We start from the raw sequence: 17,927 nt of genomic DNA on the forward strand, positions 1-17,927 counted from the left end.
TAACCCCAACCCCCCCCCCCCCAAAAAAAAAAACTCAAAACACCCCCAACCCTCGCTCTAGAGTCTGGTCTTCCAAATAACTTTCTTATGTTATCCAAACCAGTGATGGATGATGTCACCACCAATTATACAATAAATAAAAGTGATTTGTAATGTCAACTATCACACATTTTTAAGTTTGAAATTAATATATTAGGAATGCTATATTAAATCCACATTGGTTGAGTCCAAAGAAATGGAACTTATGGATTAAAATCTGGATTTAATGGACACAACATCCACAGGTTTCAATGGATTCTAAATTTATTTTTAAACTGATAAAAAGAATTTTGAAGAACAAAGACACATAAAACCAATTGAAAATTCACCAAAAACAAAGTACTCAAATTTCAAATCCTAACCAAGCTAGAGACAGATAAGAAAAAGTAAAAGGAAACAAACAGAGATTGAGAGGCCTGATGAGGCCATAAAAGGAATGCTAGTAGTTCAAGAAACCAAAGATTCCGAGTAGTTCAGCTAAGACAGAGAAGCAGGTATGTGAGTGGTTCGTCAAAGATAGATAACGAGAGAAGCAACCCACAAACAATGGGGGTCATTCAACAAAGGGAGTGTTCAAAGCGAGTCATTTTAAGTGATTCCTCCCGGCATCTAAAGTAAGCTCAAAAAAGTCGGCTAAAATCAAGTCAAGTTACGCATTTGGAGTTAATGGTCCACCTAAATGGGGCACACTTCCTTTTAAAATTGAAAATGCCAAAACACATGTTATAACTTCGATGAAAATAGCTGAATTACCACAATATCCCCAATTTTATGTTTTATGGATGCTACCTCAAACCTACGGGCCAGCTTCTTGTGTTTTCTGAATGAAAACGGACAAAAAGGATACTAGGTGTTACGGTGTAAGGAGTACACCCTAGATACCAAACTCCAACACAATAATCAGCATACTAGTAATTTCCAAGCTTAATTTGCTTAATGTGTATAAAGCAAACACTACGAGCGACAAGTCTCTACTCTTGTCTGGAGTAAAAAGAGCGTAAAATCAAAGAGGAAGGATTTTTTTTTCTTCCACTTAGAGAGGACAATGTACACCTTCACAACCACATCAATCTTTTGGTTCCTCAAATAAGTGAGGCCAGAGCACGTAAATCTCTTTTATTTTACCTTCAATACAACAACAACTAAGCAATGTAGACCAATAAGTGACATCCAACCAATGCAAACGTCACTCTTTTTTCCTTTTTCCTCAAAGGATGATTGACACGATTAACAATGCACACACATATCCAATGAAAATTGAGATTTAACTATGCTTTAAAATAGTTTCATTATTTAGGAAGGGAGGTGAATGAGCACATGCAAGAGCAACTTACCATTGAAGGCTTGCTTGAGGCATACTTAACCCTAAATCTAGTTGAAACCTAAGTTGAGTACTTCACTTTTAGGCAGCACTCCAATGTAAGCACCAAAGTGCTAAGGCATATGTCTGATTGTTCATGGGCTCTCTTTGGGGCATCATGACAACAAATTTAGTTTCTAAAATGATTTTATTATTCTTAAAAGATGTTACGAATAAGCTTTTTACTGATTAGGAATAAGAAATAGAAACTTAATAAAACAAAATTAGCCACTTGAAACTTAAAACTATATATGCACATCTAAATGAACCAGAACAGTTTTTGAACTCGATTGACATTTTAATTTCAAAGGAAGGTTCCATGGTACATGTTGTTTGCAAATGACATAGTACCGATTAACGAGATGTGAAACAGAGTAAATGCTAGAGCTATCCTGGAGGTCTGGAGGTTGACTCTAGAGTCTAAAGGCTTCAGGTTGAGTAGGAATAATTTAGAATATTTGGAGTGCAAGTTCAGCGACGTGATTTAGAAGGTTGGCATGGAAGTGAGGTTGAATTCACAAATAATTCCCAAGAGAAGAAATTTCAAGTGCCTTGGTTCAGTAATACAAGGCAATAGGGAGATCGACAAGGATGTAACACATCGAATTGGTGCGCGGTGGATGAAATGGAGGCTAGCATTTGGTGAATTGTATGATAAGAACATTCCACCGAGACTTAAACGTAAGTTCTACGAAGTGGGAGTTAAACCGACTATGTTGTATGGGGCAGAATGTTGGCATTTCAAGAACTCGCATGTCCAGAAAATGAAAGTGGCAGAGACGACGATGCTAAGATGGATGTGTGGGCATACTAGAAGGGATATGGTTAATAATGAAGCTATTCGCAGCAAGATAGGTGTCGCTTCCGTGGTGGACAAGATGCGGGAAGCAAGGCTGAGATGATTGGGACATGTGAAGAGGAGATGTCTGGGTGCCCCAGCAAGGAGATGTGAGATTGACTATGGTGGGCCTGGGAGAGGCAAAGGTAGGACGAAAAAGTACTGGGAGAGGTGATTAGGCAAGACACGATGCATCTTCAGCTTACCGAGGACATGACCCTTGATAGGAAAGTGGAGGTCAAGAATCAGGGTAGAAGGGCAGTAGGGAGTCGAGCGACTTTCCTTTCACCCCAGTAGTGGTAGTGTTATTCTCATATTTACATATTGTTAGATTTCTATTATTATCTGACGATGTTGAGTTTCGATTTTACTATTATCATGTTGTTATTGCGTCTTTTGACTTTTTCACTACTGCATATCTTTTCTTTATACTGTTGTGATAATGCATGCTTGTTTTGAGCCGAGGGTCTTACTGAAAACAATCTCTCTACCTACACAAGGTAGGGGTAAGGTTGCGTACTCTCTACCCTCTTTGACTCCACTTGTAGGATTGCACTGGGTATGTTGTTGTTTTAAATTTTTTTGTTTTTTACATTACATATTTATTTAAAGTTTCTACATTAGTGCCTTTCTTTGATCATGAAATCTAGGTGTTAGAAAGCTCATTAAATTTTTGGCGAAATACATAAACGGCCCCTTTAAGTTGTCCACAACGATCAGACAAACACCTCAACTGAACCCTTTTACCATTTAGACACTTCAAGTGTCCATTAACCAGAACAAATAAATACACGAGTGCAATAGATCATATACGTGAGTTACACTTGCTAATGACGTGTCAAATGAGCCAATTAATGAACGACACGAGTAATTTGTAATAGAAATTTTACACATATAATAAACAAAAAATGAAAATGCATTTTAAGGAATAAAAAAAGCCTTTTTCTTAACTTTTTTACCAAACCAACGCAACCCCCCCCCCAACAAACTTCATCTTCCGACCAAAACCAGCGCCACCCCACCCTCTTCATCTCCTTCCTTCAAATCCACCCTCAATTTAACAAATTGAACATAAGTCATTCCTATCAGACCCCTTCCCCTTCCCACTAAGTGATCAGTGACGGAACTCGTCGGAAAAAGCTCCTCTCATGCGACCTATCTTGCCGGAAAATTAATCTCCGAGCAAATCTGAACGAAATGATTCTACTGGAATCTTCACTCTTCTCTCTTCATCGTTTCTTGACTATGAGTTTGGGCTTATATCACTTTTACTTCTTTAATTATTTTTGGTACAAAATTATCCTTAAAATTGCCGGTTGATTCAAATAATTGGTTGTTTGTGTGTTTCTATTGGAATGAAGGTGTAGTTGGAGGAAAGAGGATGTTTATCTAGTGGAGATTTGGTGGTTTTTCGCAACTATTGATGCTGTAATTTTTGCTGCTTATCAGTTGGGTTTGGAACTAGTTTTGGCTCGAAGGAATTAGGCGGAGCTTTAGAGGATATGGGGCAGTGGAACTTTGTGATGAAAGGGGCAGTTTCTGATGATTTTTGGTAGCTTGGTTGGAGTTTTAGTGGTTGGTTTTAATGGTGGCTTCACGGTGATGTTGACGTGGGTTGGTCAAGACAAGAAGAGAGGCTAAGATACGCCCAATTCTTAAGTTTTTTCAAAGAAAAAAAATTAGGCTGAAAAAATGATTCACGCGCTTAAAATTTTATTAGCAAACACGCGCATACCACATCAGCAATACGTGTTTATTTGATCTGGTTAATGGACACTTGAAGTGTCTAAATGGTAAAGGATTTAGTTGAGGTGTTTGTCTGGTCGTTGTGGCCAACTTAAAGGGGTCGTTTATGTATTTCGCCTAAATTTTTTCCTTGAACAATCCACAACCCATACTTCGAGTAGAAAAGTAGAGCATTCTCTTAAAACCTCAAACTGGGGAGTTGATCAGGGATCATTGGTTCAATAGTCAAATCAAGTGCAAGTGACACACCATAGAAAAGGTAACATCATAGGTATGCCATAAAATATTTAATTGCATTATTTTTGTTAAAAGAATTTGCACATTAAACCCAAAATCTTAAACCTACGAGTGGATGGCCAAAACATTATAAACACCTTTTAGAAACCCTTACACAACCAATAAGGGAAGCATATCCTTCAACACCCGGGGTTATCGTTTACACATGGATTTCTAAAGATAACTTTTTTTTCTTTTTTCTTTTTTTCCTGTTTGCACCCTTTTTAGAAGACTAAAAAATGTAGCTAAGAGTAAGAAACGGCAAACTAAAGAACGGGCTTGAAGTTGGGGGAAACAATATGCTCAACAGAATGAGCCTAGAGCAAAGATAGTGGCTCAATCGGCTAGACTAAGAACGAGAAAGAAGCCCAAAACAAACGAATAGTAGAAAATTGTGGTTGTAAAACCAAACTTACCAAAGTTTGGTTCTAATAACGTGTAAAGAAAATGTGCCTTAGATCTAACTCAACCCAAAAAGATAACGCCTACCGTGAAAATTATCCGAGACAATATAAAGAGACGACTCATTGCTATGTGGGATACTTATCAGCCCCTCCTTTTCATACGCTCGATACTATACATCTGGGACGCAGACAACATAAGAGTCCCAACATTGGGTAAACAAAGAATTAAGATGGGTTGTAGCAAAGCTAATGGCTCAATGAGATAAAACTAAAAGAGAAGCCAAAAGCGAATGAATACTACAAAATTGCAGTTGTGACAACGGAGATACCAAAGTTTAGTTTTCAAACCTAGTGAAAGAAAATGAGCATCCAAGCCCAAGTCCAAGGGCAACAGGTGGAATTACCCAAGACATTATAGACATCTTTGGTAAGACTGACACAACCGATAAGGGACAAGTGTACCTTAAGACCCTTAAGTATGTATTGCTCAATTCTAAAGTTTAAACGTGAATATTTAAATATTTTTTACTTTTTGTTTTCTATTTGTGTTGATCTATATTTTTAGGAGACTAGAGAAAAGACATGTGGTAGAGAGCATGCGAGAATGGACTAAAAGTTAACGAGAGAGAGTAGACTCGATAAACTCAAGAGTGAGCATGCTCAACAAACTACATTATAATCTTAGAGCAAAATACTAGCAAAACGTGATGAATTGAGAAAACGAGCGAAGCCCGTGGCAAACGGATAGCATAGAAACAAAATTGGGGAAAAGGGTTGATACCAATCCGAGTATCCAACCCAAAACCTCTAAGTAATGAGTGGGAAACCTTATAAACTCAGGATATTATAAACTCTTCTGGAAAACCTTACAGAACCACTAGGATACGAAGCATCCAACCCGAAACTTAATGCTATGGGTAGAGTGGCTAGGGCATTATAAACTCCTTTGGAAACCCTTACACAACAAATGAGGGATAATTATATTTGTTTTTTAATATTCAGACCAATTTGAAAGACACACCTTATATTTTAGTCTTAACCCGATAAACAATTTAATGCCTCTTGTCCCACACAAATACTCAACACTGCACTTTCTTTTATATTCTCAAGTTGTAGATAAGTAAACGATCAATTTCCTAGATAATTATTCAAATCTACCCAAGTTCTGATTGTGATTTAGAGAATCAAATTGTATTTCATCTCAAATTTTTCTATCTGTCGTGGTCAAAGCACCCAAAAATGTTTGACCAGATCCGACACAAATCCCATACGCACACCCATACTAGTGTCGTGTCGACATGGTACAGCACCTAAATTGACACGTCGGAGCAAGTTGGCGAGACACATAGGAAAATGATTAGAAAAGATAGAATGCTTTGAATTGCAAAATTTCTTTGCAATAATAGAACTACAAAAATAGAAACTCGGAAAATGCAAGATTGACAAATAACGAGAGCGATTGCTAGTGACTAGCGTGACAAAGTGAATATACCATAAAACTTAAAAATATGATACTGAACTTGGACGCTGATTTGCTAGCAAGTGGCAGGGATTGCTAGTCAAATAGTAGTCAACCGCTGATAGGTTAAAGACAATGATATTTAACTTGAATGCTGAATTTGCTAGCATGAGAGACAAAGATTGGTCGAATAGTAGTCAACGTTGAGAGGTTAAGACTCTTGGCTATACACCACATCTCCGTCCCATTTTCTCTCGATGGATAGATCCAATAGATAAAAAATTATACGAGTTAGAGCTCGTCATGAATAATCAAGTCAAATCGTTACCAAAATGGATAGAGAGAGTCGAAAAGGCTTGGCCAGGGAGCAAGACATTGGTTTGAAAGATGGATAAAGAACAACATGGAAAACTTGTCAATTGTTCCTTGAAGAAGGTGGAAAAGAACATGGGAAGCTTGTCAAATAGTCCTTGACTGTGTAGATTGGAGAAAAATGCAATGCAGGAGAAGATTCTTAATCTTATTGAGAAATCAAACATTCGCAATCATATCCTTATGGGCCACCTAAAACACGTGCACCAACCCTCTTCTCAACTCCCTCGCTCGCTCTATTTTCTCCACGCGTGGGAAGATATGTTTGTCCTCGTTTACACTTGTTTGAGGTGTCGTTATTTCCAATGGAGAAAGATGAACGACCAACCTACCGAAATATGAAGGGTAACTTGCTACAAAAGTTAGTTTACAGGACATGCAACAAAATAAACAGTGATAACACTTCTCCCTACTTCTTTATGACGGTGGTAACTGGCCCAGCTTGTGTGTAGTTCGGCTATTCCACCGGATAAATCCTACCTTCCATGTGTGTAGTTCGGCTATTCCACCGGATAAATCCTACCTTCCACTAGCAAGGTTGCGGGCTACAAAAGGAAAAAGATCACCTATGGCTTATTTGGAAAGTCATCTTGCAATTGGATTTGGGTGTAATACGGTGTAATTACTTATTTTGCATGTTTGTCGAACAATGTCATTGAGAGACCAATTACACTCTCTAATTCTCCAGGGGAGAATGGTGGTATATGATTTTTTAAATTATTACCACTTCTCTTTCAAACATACTAAAAAAGGACGACTCTTTCTCTTCCATTTCTTTCCTCCTCACATTTCTATCTCAAAAAGTGTGAATGTAGCTGCTAACTCCATTTCACTTATTTCTTTTTTTTTTCTAAGTTTAACTTCCTACAATACATAGTTGCGTAGAATATGCTTTTACCTTTTACACTTTGGGATCATGTTTGAGTTCCAAACGTGATTAATTATGCATTTGGTGACATAAATTAAACTCACTTTAGGACTACTCAAACAAGATTTTTCACTTTTGGGACATTTATTTATTAATTACTAATTATTATTTATTATTCTTTTGATTTTTTATTAATAAATATAATGCTTTATCAATAGGTCTAACTAAATTTTTTATATATCTTCCAACTAGACGTGTAAAGATAATATTCATATTTTATCTAATTACAAGTTTTGTTTTCTATCAATTACTATATATGTTTATTATAGAAAAATACTTTCTAAACTCGTATCTACATAATTTTGAATTTAAAAACTGCAACATATCATGAATTTCATTATTATATTCACATAAGTTGGAAAAACGTATAAACCCGTTATTCAAATTTTATTAATTCATTCAAGTTAAAGTACTACTTATTAGTTTGGAAGAAATCGATTATCATATAAGATATAAGTTACAAATAATAATTATTTTAATATATTGTTACAAAAAAGACTATTTATTTTGAATAAATAATATATAATAGTTCTTGTATACATAATACTAGATATACATTAAAACTTATGTATGTGTTCACAAGAAAAATATTTGTGTATCATTTAGATAATTAACTCTTATTTTAAAATAAAAATATCTGTATAAATACATTCGCATAACCAAACATGACACTAAGAATTACACTGTAAGCTACAACAATGTCAAATTCCAATGCAAGCTAGACAGATGGCTGTTTTCATAACAAAAAATCTGGCATGGGAATTAAAGTGTTTGGAAAAAGGACAATTGAAATTTGAGATAGATTTCATCCAAAATGGCCAATTTTATTAGCAAAACCAATAAAGAATTTGAATCAGAGTGCTCCATGTACGTCATCATTTCCATTGATGACTAGCAAACATTGAATGCAAAACATTGGAGAAAAAAAGAATCAGGTTTTCAAAAGATACCCAAATATTACACCAGAGATGTAATAAAATTCAAGGATACTTACTAGAATTGCAGAAGCATGAAACCACACCCTAGCAAGACAAAAAGCCATATCAATACCACACATCTCAATGGGGTCTAGAATATATTATTCTTAATGAACAAACAGCAAGAAATTAGAATTGACAACTCACTGAAACAACTCTCACTTCAAGGCTGCATCTGATCATCTCCAGTCATACAATGCTCCAGGATGACCATACCATGAATCAGATGCAATGCAACTTCATTAGAAAGTGTTTTTGTACAAAGAATAAGAAATTGAAGAAACAACAATGACTCCAAATAGAAGAAATACTCTAGCTCTTGATAGATTTACTATTCTAGCCTAAGGAGGCTAATTAACAAGCCACCCTCAGGCATGCAGTTTTTCAGGAAAGACCAAATTAAAGTTCAGGAATCAGAACTTGTCAAAAGAAAATTAAAAATTAACACAAAGGAGAAACAAAAATTATGGCTGATGTTAGAGGAATTGAGAACAGCCATATGTAAACCAAGCGTGTCACAGTAATTCCTAACAAACAAGCCAAGGTACCTTCGCCAGGGTGCCTTTTAAGCATCTAAATCACTGAATCTTGCCTCAAAGCCCTGGTAGATATCCTGAAGGAAAAAGTAAATTAGACTTTCCAGGACCCAAGGATTCTGAACAGTATGTAAACATGAAGAGATAAGATATTCAATTAAGATGAAGGCGTGAAAACTATGTAAAGTTCCACAAAATAAACAGTTAAATCAGATTGGAAGAAAAGAGGTCAAGAAAACTAAAAGTACAGAAAGGGACAAAAAGAGAAAAGATAGACCGCCATCAACAATTCAAAGTAAACAGATATTCAAAAGGTTTATTTACAGAGACATATGAATAACCATGCTTCTGTCAATATCTAATTTGGTGCACGTTACTCGCCGCTCTCAGGACTCGAGCCCAAAGTACAACTTGAGACATGATAACTTTTAAAAAATCTATGAAGATCTTTGTAATGTCACCATCAAGAATTAGTACAGAAGGGAAAAACGCCTTTGGCAAGTTATCTTACGATAGAAAAGAAAACATTCCACTGAAAGAATGAACTGCCAAGATATAGATCTCCCACGGTCAACAATCTTCTCTGCAACTTCAACCATGCCAAGCTCCAATGCACTTTAACTCAAGATAGTAGATAAAAACAGATAAGGCCCATTGATTAGAGAACTGAATATAAACTAAGATCATATGATCATAATGCAGTAGCATCTAGTGCAACCGCATGTCGCTAGCAGAAAATCATCGTTTTTGTTCACTTGCCCGTGATGAATGGGTGGCTCAATGCCTGGGAAACAGTTATTCTCTTGTCCGGGTCTAATACAAAGATTCTCTCCATAAGATCCTTAAACTGAGCTAACATCTTTGGGTCTTCACCCGGAGAACCTGAAATTATTGAACTGATATCTTTTGGCTTGATGTTGACAATCAGCTTCCTTATTGCCTGTGAAGCATACAATTGCAACCAAATTAATATACAGCAAGTTATCATTAATGACTATCAATGGTTAGTTTATCGAGGAATGACAAGACAGGCTAAAGTCTACAAGAAATAACCTTCTTCGTAACAGGATCCTCTTCGGTGGCAAGAAAATTGAGATCTTGGTCAAAATGTTGATCTGTAAATGCACCCTGAAATAAATGAAGAACAAAGAGAATTAATGTTTCTACATTGACTATATCATGTCAATTATTAAGAAAGGTGCAAAAACCATAAAAGCAGCACCTAATGCAATCACCTTAGCAGAATTGTCCACAGCAACTAATAACCAGGCTTATAACTTCAAATCATAAAAATTTCTAACTAGATTAGGGTAATATAGAGAATGTCCAAGACAAACCTTTCTAAGCATCTTCTTTGGAAAGGGACCTTTCAATTCCATATGAAGACGAAGCATGTCATTATTAGTTGCACCTGGAAATAAGACTTTCCCAGCATAAAGCTCAAACAAACAGCATCCAACTGACCATATATCCATTGGGTGATCGTACGACAAGCCAAGAACTGCAACAAAACATAATACAGAACTTAATCAAACAAAACCACAGATTCACAGAACAACATAGGATCATGTTCGAGCTTTGAACAAAAAAAAAAAGTGAAAGGGAAGTCCCAAAAGAAAAGCATATCATGAGAATCGATGCTTACTGATCTCTGGGGCACGATAAAAACGGCTCACGAGGTATGGAGTAATTTCGTTTTTGCCAGCAAACATAGCATTACCAAAGTCACAAAGCTTCAACACTTTTTTCGATTCATTTACCTAAACAAGTAAATACAGAAAAGTCAATATATATATACAGATAAAGGGAAGCAAGGTAAATAAAGCTACTCTCAGCAGATGTGAGATGAAGAATACTCAAACCATCCCACTTACCAACATGTTGTCGGGTTTAATGTCACAGTGAAGCACGCCACAATTTTTTAGATGCTTCAAAGCAATGAAGAGTTGCTTCGAAAACGCCCTAACAGCAGTGAGATGGAGTCCAATGTTACGCCCAAACTTCTTCAGAACCTCACGGAGATTCATATGTAGAGACTCAAAAACTAAACAGAGATGATTCCGGTACTTGAAGCTAGAAATAAAACGAACACAATGACGCTTGTCTTCAGGATCTGCACCAACTAGCTTCTTCAAAATGATCAACTCTTCCATACCAGCTTTATACCTAACAAGGACGAAAACAGCATGATTAGGCCACCAGAACAAGCAAGGATAGCACGAAATGGGGAAATAAAAAAGCTTACATTGTTTCATTATTGCGTATCATTTTTATTGCTACTTCCTCCGGGTCACCAGGTCTAGCCTTGAGATCTTTAGCCCGAACAACAGTAGAAAATACTCCTTTACCATGAGCAGCAACAATCTCATAACGGTCATCAAGAATTTCTCCGAAACGATAACCTGCAAGCAAACAAGAAAACATGAGACATCAACTAAGACAACAGTTTTAAGCCATCAAGAAAAATATCAAAATAAGATGTTATTAGGATCTAAATGGATTGGGTTTCAGTCACCTATTTCTCGAATATATAAGTATAAGCCCCAAAAGATTATGTCGAAGATATTATCTGGATCAACTCAAACTGAAAATATTTTATCACCTCAAACTATACTTTTTAATCTATTTGCACAGAATTCTTCCGTTGTTTAAATTTATGATTACTATTTTTGTGTAAAATTATTTATTTTATTACTTTTTAAAATTAATTTAAAATATAAATACTCTCGTACTATCTACTCTATTCTTTACACATTCTTTTCCCAATTATGATATTTTAATTAATTTTTTTTAATATACTTCCGAGAAATTGTTGATTGAAACCCAATCCCCTTAGACCCTAATAACATCTTATTTTGGTCAGTGTTGCATGGTTCTTAGTCCCAATAAAGAGGACATCATTTAGTTTGGTCACCATCCTTAAACAAAAAAGTGAAGAAATTAAAGCACAGAGACAAAATTCCCATATTATCTACATCCATCTACAAACTTAAATTCTGTCCCTTCATGCCATGACCATCAGAATACTAAGTCACATAGAAAATAGGGAACTCCGCGGATGATGGGAGACATAATATCAATTAGAAAATAAAATCTCAACTTGAAATATAAAACAGGAGATGACATTTTTTCCTTAAGTACTTTGTGTCTGTGGACCTGAATAAACAGCAGTATTATGATTAATCAACAGAAGTAAACAGAGAATTGATCAGACGTTACTCAAAATTTATCAAGCATCTTCAAATAACAATTAACATGGAGAAGGAGGCTATCATGATCAAATATCAATGAATATGGTGGCACGTATCAATGTAGTAGCGCCAGCATGCTCTGAAGTAAAAGCTAAAATATCAAGAATCCAGGTAATAAGTGAGGTGAGATACTTACTATAATACCCTTCTGGATCATCCCAGTTATCATGAAGGCCACTGCGCTGAACTGCCACGCCATCTCCTTTGCCCTGAAAGACGACAGATAAAACCAGAGAAACATGAAATCCATGTACTTATTACAAAGACAAGGAAAGGACTTCACATAAGCACAGTAGACAAGTTTCCCACAGTTTCAGTACGAGTAACAAAAGAAAGAAAACAATCCTCTTTTCCACTCTCTTGTTGGCCGCGGTTTTGTAATTGTTTGGGCAGCATGGAGCAAGAAGAGAGACTTATAAATCCAGAGTTCAAAAAATAGTCTATTATTAGACATCACACTTTAAACTGAATGTATTACAAAGTCTACCACAGCTAAATAAACACACACACTCCCCCACAGTATGGACAGAAGGAGCAACTCTCAAGTCTCAGCTAGAAACATAATAAAGTGAAAGCTAGTCGTCGTTTCCAAAATGGTTCCCCGTTCCCCATTTTGTCACTTTGGGGTCAGCAGGAAAGGAAAGTCTCACACCTCACCGTTTGTTCGAATTCGAAAAAATAAACACCATTCCTCTAATAGAGAACCCCAACAATATATCCTAACAGACAGAGAGAGAACAATACCAGCACATAATCCCATGAATACAATCAAGAGGCACAAGAAATCAGTGAGATGGCCAACATAACAAGTGCTACTTTGAATTTCACAACAGTATGCATACTTCTAGTGCCTAGAATCTCTAGACATTAAAAGTCAACACAAGCTAAAGATCCAAGAATGAGCACCCAAAATCACAGACGATGTTTTTAAAAAAAAATGTTTCAAAGACAGAGACTGACCATTTTCCTGATGCCAGCAGGTGATTCTCCAAATATATCGTCACAAAACATGTCCGCTGACCTCTCACTCTGTAAAGTGTAGTAAGCGGAAGTCAATTATCAGATAAAGCCAGCATTTAAGAAATGGACTAAAGGAGCAAAAATCAAAACCAGAAGGCAAAATACTTCGTCGACTAATTCTAAAGCAAAACCCTAACACAAAAGCAACATGACTTAAGAGCTCCGACAAAATAGTGTTGAAAGAGAAATAAGGAGAATGAGTACCGCAAAAAAGGAAAACCCAATTTAAATCTCAATTTCATGTGAACACACCTTTGGTGTACCCTGCCCCAATCCACCAGCTCCAGAAGCCTGCTCGTCAGCAATATGACCAGCTTGCAGAGGTGATTTCCCAACAGAAAATGTTGGCTCATCAACATGGACATCTGTACCATTGGTTTGACCATCAAATGACACTGACATGGAATTATCTCCGGCTGCAGGCTTCTGAGTAGACTGATCCATAAGAAGCTCAGCTAATGTCAACAAATAAAAAAACATAGTTAAGACCAGAAATTCAATCCAGAAAAGAGAAACTTGCAGAGAGCCAACATATAAAATCTCAGCATATAGATCAGGATGGTCTGAGGTGCAATGCGAAGCTTCATAAAACATGAGTTGCGACAGAATCCAACTAAACATCCTAAGTTCCATAACATGCATATTAAAAGTTCAAATCCAAAAGTAAACTCATTAAAGAAACAGTAACTTGGCACTTAAACTCAGTAAAAAGGGCAATTAATTAGCAAAATTACACATTCAAAGCTCATATGCATGCATAACAGACAGTAAACCTGAAGGTAAAAACAAAGTCAAAAAAGGAACCAACCAAAGACCTTAGTTGTTCACGTAGAGCTCTAGATCAGGCCAAGGTTGAAACATGAAATACAGTAAAACATAATAGAACACAATATCAGGAGATGCTCTTTCTTTTTTTTGAGAATGGTCACAACAATACGAGGAGATCTTATCTCGAAGAAGTTATACCTACGTCCCCGGATTGAGTAATTGGCTCCTTCTGGGACTGCTTATTCTTATATTTATCAAGAATAGCTTGCCTGCGCCTTCTGCTCTCCTCCTTAATTCTTTCAAGTTCTTCTTCGTCTTCCTGTTCAGCAAGCTGGAAAGCAATTTTTTCCTGATAGTCCTCCTGTTCAACTTCATCTCTGCAATACAGCAAAAATGAGAAAAATAAAAACCATGCATTAAGGAAATCAACTCTGCTAAAGAGTTTCTGAATACCAAAAGTACCTAGTTAAGAATTAATAATACCTTTTTGATTTCTCACTGTCTGCCTCTACAGCTTTTTGCTTTGCATTTTCATTTTTTGCGTGATCGCTCCTCCTTTCTCTCTGAAGGTCAGTCTCATTATGTCTATTACGTCTATTATAGGCAAAACCATCATCAAGGTCATCATATCTCCGGTGCCTGCTAGACTTATCACTATATTTATCTCTATCTGCCTCCCTACTTCGTCCTCTGCTTTCCCTATCCCTATTCCTCCTTTCTCTCTCCTCCCTCTCTCTGAAATTATCTCTATCTCTATCTCTCTCCCACTCCCTTTCCCTTCCCCTCTCATATTCCCGTTCTCTATCCCTCTCCCTTTCCCTATCTCGAGCTCTCTCTCTCTCCCTCTCTCTGTCTCTCTCCCTATCCCTTTCCTTCTCCATCTCCTTATCCCTTTCCCTTCCCCTTTCTCTGTCCCTTTCTCTAGCCAACTCACGCTCCCTGTCTTTCTCTCTCAATCTATCCCTTTCATTCTCGATGCTGCTCTCCCGATACCTGTCTACACTATCTCTGGTATAATACCTGTCCCTAGAGTGTCTGTTGCAACTAGAATTATGCTCCTTTTCCACATCCCTTGAAGACTCTCGGCTCCGATGTCGATAGTCCTTGTTGCGTCCAATTTTTTCATCATCCAAGTTACTTCTATATCTGCTTTCCTTCTCATATGCATCATCTTTCTCGCGGGACTTCGGTACAAGGAAAGACTCCTCCAATACGCTTTTCGATCGTGATCTTCCTCTAAACCTATCAGGTGACTTGGATAACTTCGTAACATGTCTGTCTTCAAGGTGCTCATCATGAGAAGATGATACCCCAACAGATCTATGCCTCTTTCCAGAACTTTCAGGAGTCAAGGATTTTCTTTCATCCTGTAAATGGCTCTCATCGTCATCGTAGCTCTTTTGTTTTCTACCTTCTTCACCAGCATAACTATCTTCCTTTTGTGGTTTAGAGTCCAATTTATGAAATTCATTTATGCAACTACCATTCGCAAAATGCTTGTCACTAGACTTTCTTTCTCTAGAATTATCAACCTTTTTACTTTTCCTTTGCTCGTCATGCCGTCCTGAAGCAGTGGAATTCCAGTCAACTTTTTCCACCGCAGGCCCCTGTCGTTGAGCTTTATGCAATTCCTAAACAAGAAATGTGGGCAAATTAAATGATAAAGTACGGTTTACAACATTTTACCATTAAAAAAAAGAATGAACTTTTAACAATCACTAGAAAGTTTCTTACTAATAAAAAGAAAGCCCTCGGTCATCAGGGAACGCTTAGAGTAACTTTGCCCCCAACAAAGTAATGGTGAAGTTCAAAGCTCTGTATGGAATACATAATTCTCATGTCTATTTGTGCAACATACTTATTAATCAAACAGTTGAAACAAATACTAAATTCAGCACATCTTTGACACTAAAAATCGTACAAATCCAAGCACGGGACCTCTTTCTTTTTGGTTGCTTAAAGTTCAAATAGAAGTAGTGCATAGTTATATAAACGACAGTATGATGATTTCTTAACACCATCAACGTAACCTGTTATAGCAGGTTACTTACCATTTATTATAGGTTACAAATCAATGCTAGTATTAAAGAGAGTTACCTGCAGCTACCTTTCAAGTGGCTGATTGTGACAGCTTAAAAATTTTAAGCAATCAAATAACTTAAAACTTAAAACAATTGCAGGTAACTCTATTTTATAACAGTAATTGGTAGCGTACAATAATTGATAAGTAATCTGTTATAACATGTTCATGTTAAATTAAATTGATGCTGTAAAAATTAACTGCGTTGTCGGTGTATATAACTTAAATCTAACCGAAAATAACTTTAGTAATTTTTTTGAAACTAAAATAAATTGCACTGTCAATCATAACAGCAACCAAACAGGCCCTGGAAGAAAAAAAGGTAAACACGAAATATATAAGAGAAATAAGAGCTGAATGAAATCTGAACAGACCATGTCCAATTCATCACCATCACCAACTGCAGCAGTAGCCGCCACATCATCCTCAATAATTTCACCTTCCTCCATATCATAATCGAGCCCTAAAGTAGAAACGCCAATAACAGTGCCAACTTGTTGAGGTACATCCTCTAATTCATCATTCGGTTTACCCGTTACCTTATCGGGTTTCGAATCGGATTTCTCTTCGTGTTTTTTGCTGTGGTGGCGGTGGTGACGGTGGTGACGGTGATGGTGGCGGTGCTTCCGGCGTTTGATTGGTTCTTCTGTGCCGTCTTCATCAGAGGGAGAAGATCGACGGTGCTTGCGACGTGAAGGTTCATTAGAATCGCTGGCCATGGCGGAGGTTGAAAGGAATGATTTTGGAATTGGAATATTAATGAATTAGGGTTAGGTTTTTGTTCGAACGAGAGTTGAAATTATTCGGGTCGTGAAAGATCCGATTGAGAATTGATGATTGATGATGTTGATGGAGTTATAGAGAGATGGGAGCGAAGTGAGTAATTTGGAAATCAGGGAAAGAATACTAATTGGGCACTGAAGTTTAGTAAATTATACATAGACCCCTAATGTTTGGTGATTTTTCTGAATTTTGAAAGGTGGAGGGAGAGTAGATTCTTTTCGCCATAGGGAACCCACGTTAAGCAGGGCAGACTTAGGGGTCGTTTGGTATGGTGTATAATAATAGTATTGAATAATGTGTATTAGTAACGCAGGAATTAGTAATTGAGAGATTATTTCTTATCTATTGTTTGGTATGATGTATATTAAAAATTAAAATGTATTGCATAATCTTTAAGAAAATTAGTTGTTTACACAAATGTTATCCATATTCTTTAGCTTTAAGAGAGTTTAAGGATAATTTTGTGTTTAACCATGCTAATGCATGCATTAATAGCATTGGTATTGTTAATACCATGGTTTGCTATGTATTAGTTATACAGAGGATAATACCAAATAGGTTGTATAACTAATACATAGGTTGAAAAGGTATACCAAACAAGGGATTAGTAACACCAAAAGCTAATGGATGCATTATTTTCTCTAATGCATCCTACCAAACGATCCCTTACTATATAATTTATGAGTTAATGTGAATCCAATAATCTTTAGCTTAATTTTGTATATGTTGTATAGGTCCAAATTTGGTATCCACGGTAACGGATAAATAGGACATAGGACGGGGTCGACCACGATACAGCGACCGACAGTCGTCCAAATAAAGGCCGACGACTAGAAGCGGGTAGCTGGGATAGAGTAGCAACGATAACTTAATCTCAGAAATAGATAGGAAGAATATTCCTTTGGATATTCTCTATGTTGTACTTTTTAGGATTTTTTGGGGAATGTCCCTTATAAATAGGAAGAGAGAGGGAACCAAAGGGGGATCTGCTTTTTTGAGAACTAAGAAACACATTGTAAAGTTGAGAGAAGAATATACGAAAGAGTTGTCTCATTCACTTTATTCAAGCACATGTTATTCAACCTTCATC

General features: G+C 36.7%; 2 protein-coding genes across 6 annotated transcripts in view; one reads left to right on the top strand and one right to left on the bottom strand.

Moving 5' to 3' along the window:
• LOC109235252 (serine/threonine-protein kinase prpf4B) overlaps positions 1-16,921 on the bottom strand; it is an 18,088-nt gene extending 1,167 nt beyond the window's left edge. The window contains exons 1-16 of one of the 5 annotated variants that reach the window (XM_019401291.1): positions 16,429-16,921; positions 14,458-15,605; positions 14,173-14,351; positions 13,459-13,661; positions 13,147-13,215; positions 12,323-12,395; positions 11,181-11,337; positions 10,810-11,101; positions 10,581-10,695; positions 10,273-10,436; positions 9,989-10,063; positions 9,695-9,875; positions 9,447-9,550; positions 8,948-9,012; positions 8,547-8,598; positions 8,417-8,444 (exon numbers count right to left, since the gene is read on the bottom strand). In XM_019401291.1, coding sequence (XP_019256836.1) covers positions 8,965-9,012; positions 9,447-9,550; positions 9,695-9,875; positions 9,989-10,063; positions 10,273-10,436; positions 10,581-10,695; positions 10,810-11,101; positions 11,181-11,337; positions 12,323-12,395; positions 13,147-13,215; positions 13,459-13,661; positions 14,173-14,351; positions 14,458-15,605; positions 16,429-16,773 — 3,153 coding nt within the window. In that variant the 5' untranslated portion in view covers positions 16,774-16,921 and the 3' untranslated portion in view covers positions 8,417-8,444; positions 8,547-8,598; positions 8,948-8,964. Of the gene's footprint in view, positions 1-8,225; positions 8,314-8,416; positions 8,445-8,546; positions 9,013-9,189; positions 9,551-9,694; positions 9,876-9,988; positions 10,064-10,272; positions 10,437-10,580; positions 10,696-10,809; positions 11,102-11,180; positions 11,338-12,322; positions 12,396-13,146; positions 13,216-13,458; positions 13,662-14,172; positions 14,352-14,457; positions 15,606-16,428 lie in introns of those variants that run through there. The other 4 variants (XM_019401290.1, XM_019401289.1, XM_019401288.1 and 1 more) reach the window with 4 other exon arrangements.
• LOC109235860 lies at positions 1,897-2,301 on the top strand. The gene has a single exon (XM_019402107.1). The coding sequence runs from the start codon at positions 1,897-1,899 to the stop codon at positions 2,299-2,301; it is 405 nt and encodes a 134-aa protein (XP_019257652.1).

Source organism: Nicotiana attenuata, chromosome 12, assembly GCF_001879085.1.
Source record: "Nicotiana attenuata strain UT chromosome 12, NIATTr2, whole genome shotgun sequence".
Classification (NCBI taxonomy): Eukaryota; Viridiplantae; Streptophyta; class Magnoliopsida; order Solanales; family Solanaceae; genus Nicotiana; species Nicotiana attenuata.